The sequence below is a fragment of the Pongo pygmaeus genome, chromosome 11, assembly GCF_028885625.2.
Source record: "Pongo pygmaeus isolate AG05252 chromosome 11, NHGRI_mPonPyg2-v2.0_pri, whole genome shotgun sequence".
NCBI classification, from domain to species: Eukaryota; Metazoa; Chordata; class Mammalia; order Primates; family Hominidae; genus Pongo; species Pongo pygmaeus.
In genome coordinates, this window is record NC_072384.2 from 56,786,770 (window position 1) to 56,800,446 (window position 13,677).

Sequence of the window (13,677 nt, forward strand, 5' to 3'; positions counted from 1 at the left end):
TCTGGCTTGTAGAGTTTCTGCTGAGAGATCCACTGTTAGTCTGATGGGCTTCCCTTTGTGGGTAAGCCAACCTTTCTCTCTGGCTGTCCTTAACATTTTTTCCTTCATGTCAACTTTGGTGAATCTGACAATTATGTGTCTTGGAGTTGCTCTTCTCATGGAGTATCTTTGTGGTGTTCTCTGTATTTCCTGAATTTGAATGTTGGCCTGCCTTTCTAGTTGGGGATGTTCTCCTGGATAATATCCTGCAGAGTGTTTTCCAACTTGGTTCCATTCTCCCCATCACTTTCAGGTACACTAATCAAACATAGATTTGGTCTTTTCACATAGTCCCATATTTCTTGGAGGCTTTGTTCATTTCTTTTTCCTTTTTTTTCTCTAAACTTGTCTTCTCACTCCATTTCATTAATTTGATCTTCAATCACTGATACCCTTTCTTCCACTTGATTAAATCGGCTATTGAAGCTTGTGCATGCATCACGAAGTTCTCTTGCCATGGTTTTCAGCTCCATCAGGTCATTTCAGGTCTTGTCTACACTGCTTATTCTAGTTAGCCATTCGTCTAGTCTTTTTTCAAGGTTTTTAGCTTCCTTGTGATGGGTTTAAACATGCTCCTTTAGCTCAGAGAAGTTTGTTATTATCGACCTTCTGAATCCTACTTCTATCAATTTGTCAAAGTCATTCTCCATCCAGCTTTGTTCCATTGCTGGCTAGGAGCTGCAATCCTTTGGAGGAGAAGAGGCGCTCTAGTTTTTAGGATTTTCAGCTTTTCTGCCTTGGTTTCTCACCATCTTTGTGGTTTTATCTACCTTTGGTCTTTGATGTTGGTGACCTACAGATGGGGTTTTCATGTAGATGTCCTTTTTGTTGATGTTGATGCTATTCCTTTCTGTTTGTTAGTTTTCCTTCTAACAGTCAGGACCCTCAGCGGCAGATCTGTTGGAGTTTGCTGGAGGTCCACTCCAGACCCTGTTTACATGGGTATCACCAGTGGAGGCTGCAGAACAGCAAATAATGCTGCCTGATCCTTCCTCTGCCTGAAGCTTCGTCCCAGTGGGGCACCCGCCTATATGACGTGTCTGTCAGCCTCTACCGGGAGGTGTCTCCCAATTAGGCTACATCGGGGTCAGGGACCCACTTGAGGAGGCAGTCTGTCCATTCTCAGAGCTCAAACGCCATGCTGGGAGAACCACTGCTCTTTTCAGAGTGGTCAGACAGGGACATTTAAATCTGCAGAAGTTGTCTGCTGCCTTTTGTTCAGCTATGCCCTACTCACAGAGGTGGAGTCTATAGAGGCAGTAGGCCTTGCTGAGCTGCGGTGGGCTCCACCCAGTTTGAGCTTCCCGGCTGCTTTGTTTACCTACTCAAGCCTCAGCAATGGTGGACGTCCCTCCCCGAGCCAGGCTGCCACCTCCCAGTTTGATCTCAGACTGCTGCACTAGCAGTGAGCAAGGTTCCATGGGTGTGGGACCTGCCAAGCCAGGCACAGGAGAGAATCTCTGGGTCTGCCAGTTGCTGAGACTGTGGGAAAAGCACAGTATTTGGGCAGAAGTGTCCCATTTTTTCAGGTACAATCTGTCACAGTTTCCCTTGGCTAAAAACGGGAAATCCCCAGACCCCTTGCACTTCGCAGGTGAGGTGATGCCCCACCCTGCTTTGGCTCACCCTCTGTGGGCTGCACTCACTGTCCAACCACTCCCAATGAGAGGAACCAGGTACCTCAGTTGGAAATGCAGAAATAACCCATCTTCTGTGTCAGTCACACTGGGAGCTGCAGATCGGAGCTGTTCCTATTTGGCCATCTTGGAACAGACCTCAGTTTTTTGTATTTTTTAGTAGAGATGGAGTTTCTCCATGTTGGTCAGGCTGGTCTCGAACTCCCGACCTCAGGTGATCCACCCACCTTGGCCTCCCAAAGCACTGGGATTACAGGCATGAGCTACCTCACCCAGCCTATTTCTTGCCTTAACTCATTAAGCCCTTGTGTCAGGCTAAAAGACATGGTTCTCCAAAAATATATTTACTTCCTAATTCTCAGAACCTGTGATTATTACCTCACCTGGAAAAAGAGTGAATATTACCTTCTGAAGCAAGAGATGTGATGAAGGATCTTGAGAGGAGACATTTACCCTGAATTACCCAGATAGGCCCCAAATGCCCTAAATCACATGTATCCTTATAAAAGAGAGCCAGGCAGAGGTTTCATCCAGAGAGACACAGAGGAGAAAGTGATGTGAAGACAGAGAGAGAGATTTGAGTGATTCAACAAGTCAAGGATTGCCAGCAGAAGCTGAAAGAGGCAAGGAACAGAATGTCCCCTACAACATGTCGAGGGACTGAGGTCCTATTGACATCTTGGTTTTAGAATTCTGGACCCCAGAAATGTGACAGAATATGTTACCAAGTTTGTGGTAATTTGTCATGGCAGTCAGAAGAAACTAATATAAATTTTGGTATCAAGGAGTGAGGTGCTGCTATAACAAATACCCAAAAATACAGAAGTATCATCCAAGAAATAGCCAAGTGATATGGTTTGGATGTTTGTCCCCTTCAAATGTCATGTTGAAATGTGACCTCCAATGTTGGAGGTGAGACTTGGTGGGAGGTACTGGATCATGGAGGCAGATCTGTAATGGATGACTTAGTGCCATCCCATTGGTGATATGTGTGTTCTCCCTCAGTTCACATAAGATTTGATTGCTTAAAAATGTCAGAGACCTCACCTTACTGTCTCTTGCTTGCTCTGTCATGTGACATGCCTGCTCCCACTTTGTCTTCTGCCATGGGTAAAAGTTCCCTGAGGCCTCACCAGGAGCTGAGCAGATGCCAGAGCCATGCTTCCTGTACAGCCTGCAGAACCGTGAGCCAATTAAACCTCTTTTCCTTACAAATTAGCTAGTCTCAGGTATTTCTTTCTTTCTTTTTTTTTTTTTTAGATGGAGTCTCACTCTGTCACCCAGGCTGGAGTGCAGTGGTGCGATCTCAACTCACTGCACACTACAACCTCCACCTCAAGGGTTCAAGCGATTCTCCCTGCCTCAGCCTCTCAAGTAGCTGGGATTACAGGCACCTGCAACCATGCCAAGCTAATTTTTGTATTTTTAGTAGAGACTGGATTTCACCATGTTGGCCAGGCTGGTCTTGAACTCCTGACCTCAAGTGATCTGCCCACCTTGGCCTCCCAGAGTGCTGGGATTACAGGCACCCAGCCAGGTGGATTTCTTTATAGCAACACAAAAATGGCCTAATACACCAAGGAATTCGCTAATAGGTAGAGGCTGGAAGAATTCTGTGAAGCATCACAGAAAAAGCCTAGAATGCCCTGAAGTCACTGTTGGTAGCAATATGGATATCAAGGATGCTGTTGGTGAGGGCTCAGAAGGAAGTGAGTGGCACAGTAGAGAAAGCTCCTATCAAATTGTGCCATGGTACTCCCGCCTGGGTGACAGAGAAAGACTCTATTTCAGAAAAAAAAAAAGAAAGAAAGCTTCTATCAATCATCTTTGAAAATATGTATGCCATCTTGAGCAGAATGTTGGCAAAAATATGAGCATTGTAAGTACTTCTGGTGCAGGCTTAGAAGGAAATATAGACCACATGATTGAGAAATGGAGGAAAAATGATCCGTGTTACATAGTGGCAGTGAGCTTGGCTTAATTGTGTCCTATAGTCATGCGAAAATTAGCAGAACCTGCCAATGATGAACTCGGATATTTAGCTGAGGAGAGTACCAAGCAAAATGTTGAGGGTGCATACTGCTATCTTCTTTCCGTTCAGAGTAAAAATGTGAGAGAAAATAGATACATTCAGGAAGGAACTGTTAAGCAGAATTTTCAGTAATTTGTTATGGCAGCCAAAGTAAACTGATAAAGCTCTTAAGTGAAGAGAGGAATATCTTCTCATATTATTCAGAAGTGCTAATGCATGGATCCTTTGTGTAGACTAATATTAGTTGAGACAGTCTGATATTTTAAGTTAGCATTAGATACCTGATCACTACATGAAGATACTGAATCAAAATGTGTTATTTTAATTCTCTGTCACTTCAACATTTAGGACATGCTCCTATCAGCCGTCATTTTTTTTTTTTTAATATTAGCCTCAAATAATAAGAATAAATTAACTTTATCTTGAGCTCAAGTTCTTAAACTCACCAATCAATGATTTCTGAGTCATTCTTTTGTTTGTTGGTTGGTTGGTTTCTTTGTGTTTTGTTTTATTTGTTTGTATTTTAAGACATGGATTCTTGGGCCCTCTGCAAACCTTGTAAATTGATTTTTTGGGGCTGAGGATTGGATATTTATGTTTTTCTAAGGCTTTGTCAATTATTATGATAAACAACCATTTAGGAAACCATTGAAATTATGAAGCATAGCTGGATTTGTCTACCATTTCTTAAGTACCCCCTATGTGTCAGATATATATTAGATGGGTTTTACATAATATTTATAAGTAATCTTACAGGTACATGTTTAATTTCAGCTTTGTAGCTGGCAAATTGAGGTTCAAAGAAGTAGTAAAGCTGTTCCAAATCAGTAATTAGAAAAACTGATATTTGAGCACATATCTATTTCCAAAGCCCATTCTCCTACAGAAAAACCAGCAGTGGAGTGAAAATATTATTTGTTCACATTTCCTTATATATCCTATCTAGGTGGATGATGTGGGTAAGTCATTTAACTTCCCAGGATTTGAAGAAGTGTATAATAATATATATCTCAAGCAGTTGTTATGAAGACTGAATTCAATTATGTACAGAATAGCACTTTGGCAACACTTGAGTGTCATGCAAATGTGATTTGCTTTACTATGGTTTTTGCTCTTACCTATTTTTTATTTATGGAATAAGTAAAGTGTAACCATGTTATTTGGCAGAAGTGCCAGCTCTCACAAAATGTCGCATCTACTGCCAGCTGCTTCTATTCTTGTGGTCTAAGGCTTCTTCAATGGTTACTTTTGGAGCCAGACTGGATCAGTGTTCGAGTCCCAGCTCTGCCATTTACTAACAATAGAATCATGGACTAGTCTTTCCATGATTTTGATTATTCACCAATAAAAAGGGAAAGAGATGCTGGTAATTTGAGGTCGACATTGAAATAATATAGAATGCTTATAATATTTATGATCATCATCATTAATGATCACATTACTGACGGTAGCTGTGTTAGTAAGATGGCAAATACATTTTGTGAGGTTCCACTGGACACTGCCTATGAAGAGTGGAACAGGCAGGGGGTGAAAGAATGCCAGCAGTGAGGCAGTGTATTCCACAGGGCATGGGAAAAAACCCAGGCCAGTTGCAACCTACCTGAATACTAACTCCCACTGTAGCCTGGATTGCATTCCTATGCCAGCAAAATGGTTTTTCAACTGTGGCTATTCTGTAGCAGAGTATCAGCAAGGGAGCCCCGGATATGGAAGCTAAAAAGAGTTTAATTATTTGGCACATATATATTATGCCATAAGTACATACACAAGCAGAATGGGAGAAAAGAATAAATCCCATGGCACTTGGCAGATAGCCAGTTGGAAAGGCAATCATAAACCACTTGGGAACATTAAATAAGTCAGAATGCTATCTTCTAGCATATAATCTAGTAATGATAGCAATAACTACCATTTCATAAATTCCTGTGCCAGGAACCCTGCTAGGCTTTGTATGTACATTATCACTAGGCTACAAAACTCTATTGAATAAGAACCATTTATTACCTCATTCTGCAGATGAGGAAACTGAGGCACAGAGAAGTTAAAGAAGGCATTAATGGTTAAAGACCTGAGAAATATTGGCCATGAGATTTGAAACAGAGTCTAACTACCTGTAAACCCATGTCCTTTCCACTGCAGTGTGATGTCTGCATGGGACATTCTCATGTCTTGCATCTCTAGTCCTTTTATAACAATCACTGTTACGGGTAATTCTTCTGCTTTTTTATTTTGCATGTACCCCTCCCCCAAAAAAGGCACATGATAAATAATAAAATCATCATTGGTATATATAAATAGATGATAGATAGACCAGACAGATCGATGACAGATTGAGTGTGTGTGTGTATGCACACCATCACACTCTGTGACTTTTAAAACTATCTTGTGGATCTCCTTAGCACATCTCTTGTGCTCTACTTATATTCTGGCCCAGATGTGCAGAGCAGCTAGTTCACAATAACCTCCCAACCACCAGTGTCATCATGTGCTTTGTGGATGAAGTGTGGTCCACTCTCCTGAGATCTGTTCACAGTGTCCTCAATCGCTCTCCTCCACACCTCATCAAGGAGATTCTGCTGGTAGATGACTTCAGCACCAAAGGTAAGAAAACCACTCAGGCTATCTCTTGAAATGTCAAAGTTTGGCGGAAGCAAAGTTTGGTAGCAGTTTGCATGGCAAAATTATAGGATAATTTGATGAAGCATAAACATTGTACAAATGCTTTGCTTTACGTGGAGCCTCAGAGACATAAGTCTAAGCATCTATGGACGTTAAAAGTCATCTGGAGCTCTGTTCAGTTAGTTGTCTCAGTTGTAACTCTCCTACCATGTTGGAATGATCTAACTATGGCTCCTTGGAGATGGGCACTTTGAAGTATTGGAGTTTAGATGTCCTCTACAATTGCACAAATCCCTTTTAATGGAATCACAATTAAAGGGAGGCCTTGCCTACTGGTAATAACTAGAGTTACAGTTAGACTCTATGGAAGGCAAAGAAATTGAGATCTTATGGCTTCTTACTTGAGAGCAAGGCATATGATGTGTTCAGCTAAGTGTTAAGAAGACAAATTGCCAATAGGACAAGAGAGATGAGGTGATTCCAACAAAGTTCAAAAGCAGAATCCATCATAGCCTTTATGTTCGTTTTTGCTTATTACAGTGAAGAATCTCACTCTTTGGGTTGTCAAATAACCGGTGTATGTAGGTGGTCTGACAGCCACATTACAAATTCCCAAAATGGAACCCATTTTTCAGAAAAGTCTAGAAAATAGCAAAGACTTGGCAATGCTAATAGAACAGCTTAGCCTTGAGCTGTGACCACAGCAACATGGGAAGTTTCTTTAGCTTCAGAGTTTCTACCATAATCACACTGAGCTCAAGAAGCTGTGGGATGACAGAGAAAAACTGGCTGAAAAACATAAAATGTGGCCTTGGAAGCATAAACAGAAATAGTACCCAATTAGTAAGTAGATAGGAGTCCCTTCATGAAGGGCAGGTCCAGATTCTGTGGGACCTGAAGCTTATTCAGTTTTCAGGGTCCTGTCTAAGAAAAACTTCCTTAGAAAGTTTTCTGGAAGCCATTCCAACCTAGGATAGCTGTCAATAGCTTGATTACACACAGAAGTGACTGTAAGTCACATAAACATAGCTCATAAAGCCCCCGGAAAACTGTTCCTTTAGCTGGATCCCTCCATAGCCATCTAATAAGAGAGAAAAGGTGTAATGGAAGGGGATGTCAGAGTAGAGAACGAAAGGGTCTTATTTGCACACATTGTTTAGCCTCTTCCTTGGGTTATGGAAGGGGCTTTTGCAAGAGGTGGGGCTGAGAGTAGAGGCAGAATTGTGCATAAGCCTGAGCTACATTTATTTTAAGGCAAATCTGCCCCCATCTTGACAAATACTCAGAAAGGTGTGCCCTCCACTGTATCACCTTGCAACACTGAAAACAAAGATGTGGGGTTTGAAAAATCAGACAGCTTTGAATGTTGAAACCAGAGAGAATCCTTCCAAGAAAATGACATCAGAAAATAAAATTATGACCCAAGGAATAAAATTCAGTGATGATGGTAATGTCATAGTTTTTGGCATTTGACTTTGGGGAGCACTTCTGATACTATCCGGACTTACTTAATTCAAGTATTTCCTGGTTTATCTTTACTCTGATGTAGACTATCTAAAAGATAACTTGGATAAATACATGTCCCAGTTTCCAAAAGTTCGGATTCTTCGCCTCAAAGAGAGACATGGCTTAATAAGGGCCAGGCTGGCAGGAGCACAGAATGCAACAGGTAAGAAGTTACTCATTTTTTTGTTTGTTACATTTTTATTTTAATTTGTTTCTCAAACATACAGCAAATGTGAAAGACCAGCACAATGATGCCTATATATGCATCACTTAGTTCCATCAATTTTAAACAGTTTTTATAATATGTGCTTTATCATAAACACACATAGACACCTATTGTATATACTTTTTTCCTGAATCTTTGAAAAAGAAGTTACAGACATCATCATACTGCACCCCTAAGTACTTCAGTAGGCATCTCTGAAGAACAGAAGCATTCTCTTAAATAAGCACAGCTTTCATAACTAAATATAATACCTACTATATGCTCTTTTCAAGTTTTCTCATTGTTCCCAAAATGTTTTTCGTTTTGGGTTTTTTTTTTTTTTTTGAGATGGAGTCTCACTCTGTCGGCGAGGCTGGAGTGCAGTGGTGCCATCTCAGCTCACCACAACCTCCGCCCTCCCGGGTTCATGCCATTCTCCTGCCTCAGCCTCCCAAGTAGCTGGGATTACAGGCACCCTCCACCACGCCCAGCTAATTTTTTGTATTTTTAATAGAGACAGGGTTTCGCCGTGTTAGCCAGGATGGTCTCGATACCTGACCTCGTGATCCACCCGCCTTGGCCTCCCAAAGTGCTGGGATTATAGGCCCCAAAATGTTTTTTTAAATTCAGGAACTAATTAAGTTTCATACTCTGCATTTGATACTTTGGTCTTCTTAGTCTGAATAGTCAACTCCTCACACTTTGTTTAAATACTAGTGTGTGTGTGCGTGTGTGTGTGTGTGTGTGTGTATGTATTGTAAGTTCATGCCATTTGTTTGGTACCACTGACCATGTTCTGAAATTTTCGATTTCCTCTTGTTACCTGCAGGATAAATGTTTCTGGAGTGAAAATATTATATAGAATGCTACTACATAGGTGATAGAAATGGTATACATCTCATCAAGAGGCATATAATATAACATAATATCACCAGTATTGTTGATACTAACTTTGAGAGGTTAGTTAAGATGTTGACAGCTAAATCTTTACTTTGGAATTAAGAAGTAATTTGTGGAATGATACATTGATCCATGAGAATATTCTGTTTTTCTTACAATGTTTTACCCAGTGGTTTTTTGTATCCATTGATGATCCTTGCTTAAATCAGTTATTACACTGAGGACTGAAAATTCGCTTTTCTATAATTCATTCTTTTTTATTTAGCTGGCATTCATGTGTAAGGGGAAAATCTCTATCTCTCCCTCTCCTGCTTTCTAACTCTTCCTCCCTTTCCCCTCAATCTCCCTCTCCCCTCCCTCTCATCCCCTCACCGATATGGATTTATGGCTCAGAAATTAAATGTGTATTATATCACCATTATTCTTGTTGGTGTTCAAATTGTCCCAAATTTGACCACTAGGAGCTTCTTCAAGCCTGTACCCTTTTGACATGACGCATCAATATTTCAAGATTTCGTAATGTTTTAATTCTATAATCCTCACCCCTCTCTTCTCTGACCCATGTCTATTCTTCCTATGGTTCTTTCTGCCTTCCCCAAAGGCCGTATGCCTTCTTTTCCTCTCCCCTTTTTAGTGTGCAGGTGTTGGTGAGTGAATGAGAAGTGAATCCATTTTATGAGTATTCTAAAAACAACATCAAACATTTGGGTTCATGTTCATACGTTTCTATGGAAGGATCTGTGCCCTGTAATACTAGCTGATTTATATGCTAGGTGCCATTCTGAATACTTTGTATATTAACTGATTGAATCCTCACAATAACTCTATGAGATGAGTACAATCACATCCTCATTCTACATTTGGGAATATATAGGCACAGTGAGGCTGTGCCTTATGCAAGCTCCCCCATCTAGCCAGTGGTAAATCCAAAGCTGGCACCTGAATGCCCTGACTCCAGAGTCCGTCCTCTTATCAACTACACCTTGAGGCCTCTAGACATTTAGCCACCACTCTGGCCCTGTAAGCCCTACTTTTACAGGTCTCCACCAGCTTAAATTCAAGCATGTTCTGATGGGAAATTATCTGCTTACCTGAGTTTAGTTTTCTCATAACTGGGCCCCATATTTGAATCTCTTCTCGTTTCATTGGTTTGCTAACAAATGTCTTCTCTTTGTAGAGGAAATTTTAAGTGAGCAACAAATACATCACACCAAAATTGGCATTGCAGTGACAGTTAAGATTCTTGATGAGAGACTGCATTCAGAAAAATTTAATGGCATTCCATGCTTAATTTCCTTTGGGAAGTAATTATCTATAAATGATGTAAAAATAGGATACTCAACAACTAGTTTAAATAGGTAACTTCTGAGCTGAGGTCTGGGTGAAGAATATTCCCAAGCAAATGGAACAAGAAGTACAAATGTCCTAATGAAGAAATGAGCTTGGCATATTCAAGGTAAAGAAATAAGTTCACTTTGACTTATGGGTGCTGACCATGGGGAGAGTTATAAAAGATTCATTTGGGGAGAAAGAAAAAAGCAAGTTTTTCTAAAGTTTTGTTCATCACTTAAAGATTGTAGGCATAATTCTCAGTACAAGGTGAAGCCAATGAAGAATATTAAATAGGAACAAAAATGTTTCAAAACATTTTGAAAGCTCATTCTGGCCACTGTGTAGAGAATGGATATCAGGAAGATGAAAAAGGAAGTAGGGAGGCCAGTTAGGAGGCTACTATAGTTGTCCAAGTACCAGGGAGGTGCCAGGGTGAATGGAAGAAATGGTCAGCTTCATCATAGATTGTGCACATGGAACATGTAAGACTTGCCATCAGATAAGATGTGAAGAGAATAAGAATGACACCAATCAGAAACAAACCCTAGGACTGGTATCTGAACAACTTGGTGGGTGGTAGGCTCAAAACTGGAGGATCAGGTTTGGAATTGCAGTTGAGTTTTGATTTTGTCCATATAAATTTGAGATGAAAATTAGATATTCATGCACAGAAAGTAGAATACAGAACCAAATATGGGTTACTTATTTAAAAATTTTCTCTCTGCCTGCACGGAGCACAGAGTATGTTAGTAATGGCCTCCAACACAGTCCAAACTATTAGACAACATGGGTGGAGTGTCTTAGAAGGGGTGTTACGAGCTTGATTAAAGCAGTTGCAACTGCTTGTTCAAGTGCTTGCAGTTAACATCCATAATGTAATTTCTTTGAATTTAGCAAATCTGAATGTAAATTCAGATTCATTAACAGCCTTGAGAATATTAGGTCAGTAACTGTCAAACCATTTTGATGATGGCTTATGTAGAAATAAATTTTTCATCACAACTCAGTACATGTGTAATCACACATATAACTACAGTAGACATTTTATCAAATAACATGTGGAATAGATTCTAATACCTTCTTTTCTATGTTATTTATATTTTAGATCCTGGGCAATCTCAATAAATTGATTTAGTGATTGATTCACTAAAGGAATCTACAGTTCTCAGTTTGAAAAACCCCAGCTAGGTGTATCTTAATTGCTTGCCACTGCCTAGTAGAGTGATGCTTCCCAAACTATCTGAAAAGGACTTTTTTCCCCTAATTTCCAATTTTTTATTGACCTACCTCTTTGTAAATTATAATCAATATTAATTACCCAAAAAGGAAAGTAGATATATAAAACACAAACCCATTTTTATTATATATAAAATATATATGGCTGGGTACGGTGGCTCACGCCTGTAATCCCAACACTTTGGGAGGCCAAGGCAGGCAGATCACCTGAAGTCAGGAGTTCAAGACCAGCCTGTCCAACATAGCAAAACCCTGTCTCTACTAAAAATACAAAAAAATTAGCCGGGAGTGGTGGCAGGTGCCTGTAATCCCAGCTACTCAGGAGGCTGAGGCAAAGAATCTCTTGAACCCGGGAGGCGAAGGTTGCAGTGAGCCGAGATCACACCACTGCACTCCAGCCTGGGCAACAAGAGCAAAACTCTGTCTCAAAAAAAACAAAACAAAACATATATATTTATATATATGCATATGTATCTACATGTATATAAAAACAGTAAATAAATAATAAATTTATAAATTTGACAAATTGCTATAAAGTTTCAAAATATTTTTTCTCAATTTCTTTTGCTATCTCCCTGTAGACAGCAGGGTCTGTGGCCTACACTTTGAGCAGCATTAGTGGAGCTTGGGTGCCTGAGAGTTTGGAAAGAGAAAGGTGTGTCTCGATGTATCCTTGCCCAAGGATATATCCAATGCCAGGAAGTACACCTGTCCCCTGTGGGGGAATTCAAGGCAATGCAGGATCAGTTTTAGCAGAGAATGTAATTCAGAGACTGGCATTGAGCAGAGATGGCAGGCGTGGTGGGTCCTCTCCAACTCCCCTGGGTGTGTCACAGCTCTCAAGAGTAGAGATAAGTAAGAGACTAAGAGCCTCCTGAAGAGTTCCTGTAAATTAGAGATCAGCAAAGACAGCAGACAAAAATTTTCTCTAGGATGCCTCACCAAACAAGGAGTTTAAAGATAAGAATCTGAGTCCAGAATCTGACAGGCCTTGACACTACTGTTCCCTAAAATTTGCCTTTTAGGACTCAAAGAAAACGGAAGTAACAGGCAAGGGTGAGATCAAGAGATCCAAAGACATGCAGAAATAGAAGTCAGATGGCCTATTTTGGTCCCAGGGTATTATGAGGCTCTCTGAAGTTCTGCAAGAGGCTCTCTGAAAGTCTGCAATCATCTACAAAATAATAAGGGGCCAAGCAGTGATCTGCCTTACCATTAGCAATGTCTACTATGCATTCAGTTTCCAGGGCATGTTAGTTCTTCATCTGAATCTAATTCAGGCAAAAAGATTAGGTCCAATCAGTTGCTTGCTGTGAATGAGGAGGTTGAGAGGCCCAAGTAGGATTTCAAAATTTGACAGGTAGGCCAGGGGCAATGGATCTCTAAGAATTGCTTACTATATGAAGCCAACAGAATTAAAAAGATAGAGTAAATGAGATATCAGGGAAGAAGTAGATCACCCATATCCCTTCCTAGTATGGAATAGACCAAGTGATTTACTGCCCTGCCAAGAGGAGTTACAGTCAGGCAGTAGAGAGTCAAAGTAAATATTAGGTTTTCATTTCCTTCATGACATGGCATTTAGCAAAATTTCTGACATTTCTATGAGCATTCTAAATAATCACTTGGCTAACTTTAAGTAACTGGACAAGTGACATCTAACTCCTAGCAAACTTCAAGGTCTCCTAAAAAGCAACAGTAGACATCTTTCTGCAAACTTTTATAACTTGTATCTGCTGCAGGTAAAAATTGTTTCCTTAGCATTACTTAGGAGGCATTATGTAAAATTAAATGGCACGCCAAGCTAACATCCCTCAAGGAATCCTAGACATAACCATCCAGCATTAACTGGTACTGCAGCAATATTTCAGGCTGGTACACTGGATATAAGTGGGGGTCCATGCTCAACAAGGACCCAAAGTTTTTGGCACATTGAACAGTTGTATGTTAACCCCCACCCCCCAAATTTTTAAGTTACAAATGAAACCCATCTGTAAACAATCCAGTATTATTGGGACCTATCCTTAGAAAACAGAAAATCCTACCAGGTAGCAATCAAGGTTGGACTAAAATTTTATATTCTTTAACTAACCTCTCCCTATATCCCTTCTCTCCTACCCTTTCCAAATCTAGTGCTCTATAGCACTATAGGGTCACTATAGTTAACAATA

General features: G+C 40.3%; 1 protein-coding gene across 3 annotated transcripts in view; it reads left to right on the plus strand.

Annotated features, from left to right (window-relative positions):
- GALNT5 (polypeptide N-acetylgalactosaminyltransferase 5) overlaps positions 1-13,677 on the plus strand; it is a 54,934-nt gene that overhangs the window by 20,671 nt on the left and 20,586 nt on the right. For 2 of the 3 annotated variants that reach the window (XR_010122835.1, XM_054478694.2), the window contains exons 2-3: positions 6,143-6,309; positions 7,877-7,996. Coding sequence is in view for 2 of the 3 variants with exons in the window: in XM_054478694.2 (XP_054334669.1) it covers positions 6,143-6,309; positions 7,877-7,996 (287 nt within the window). In the remaining variant the exon portion in view is untranslated. The remainder of the gene's footprint in view (positions 1-6,142; positions 6,310-7,876; positions 7,997-13,677) is intronic. The other variant, XM_063647489.1, reaches the window with a different exon arrangement.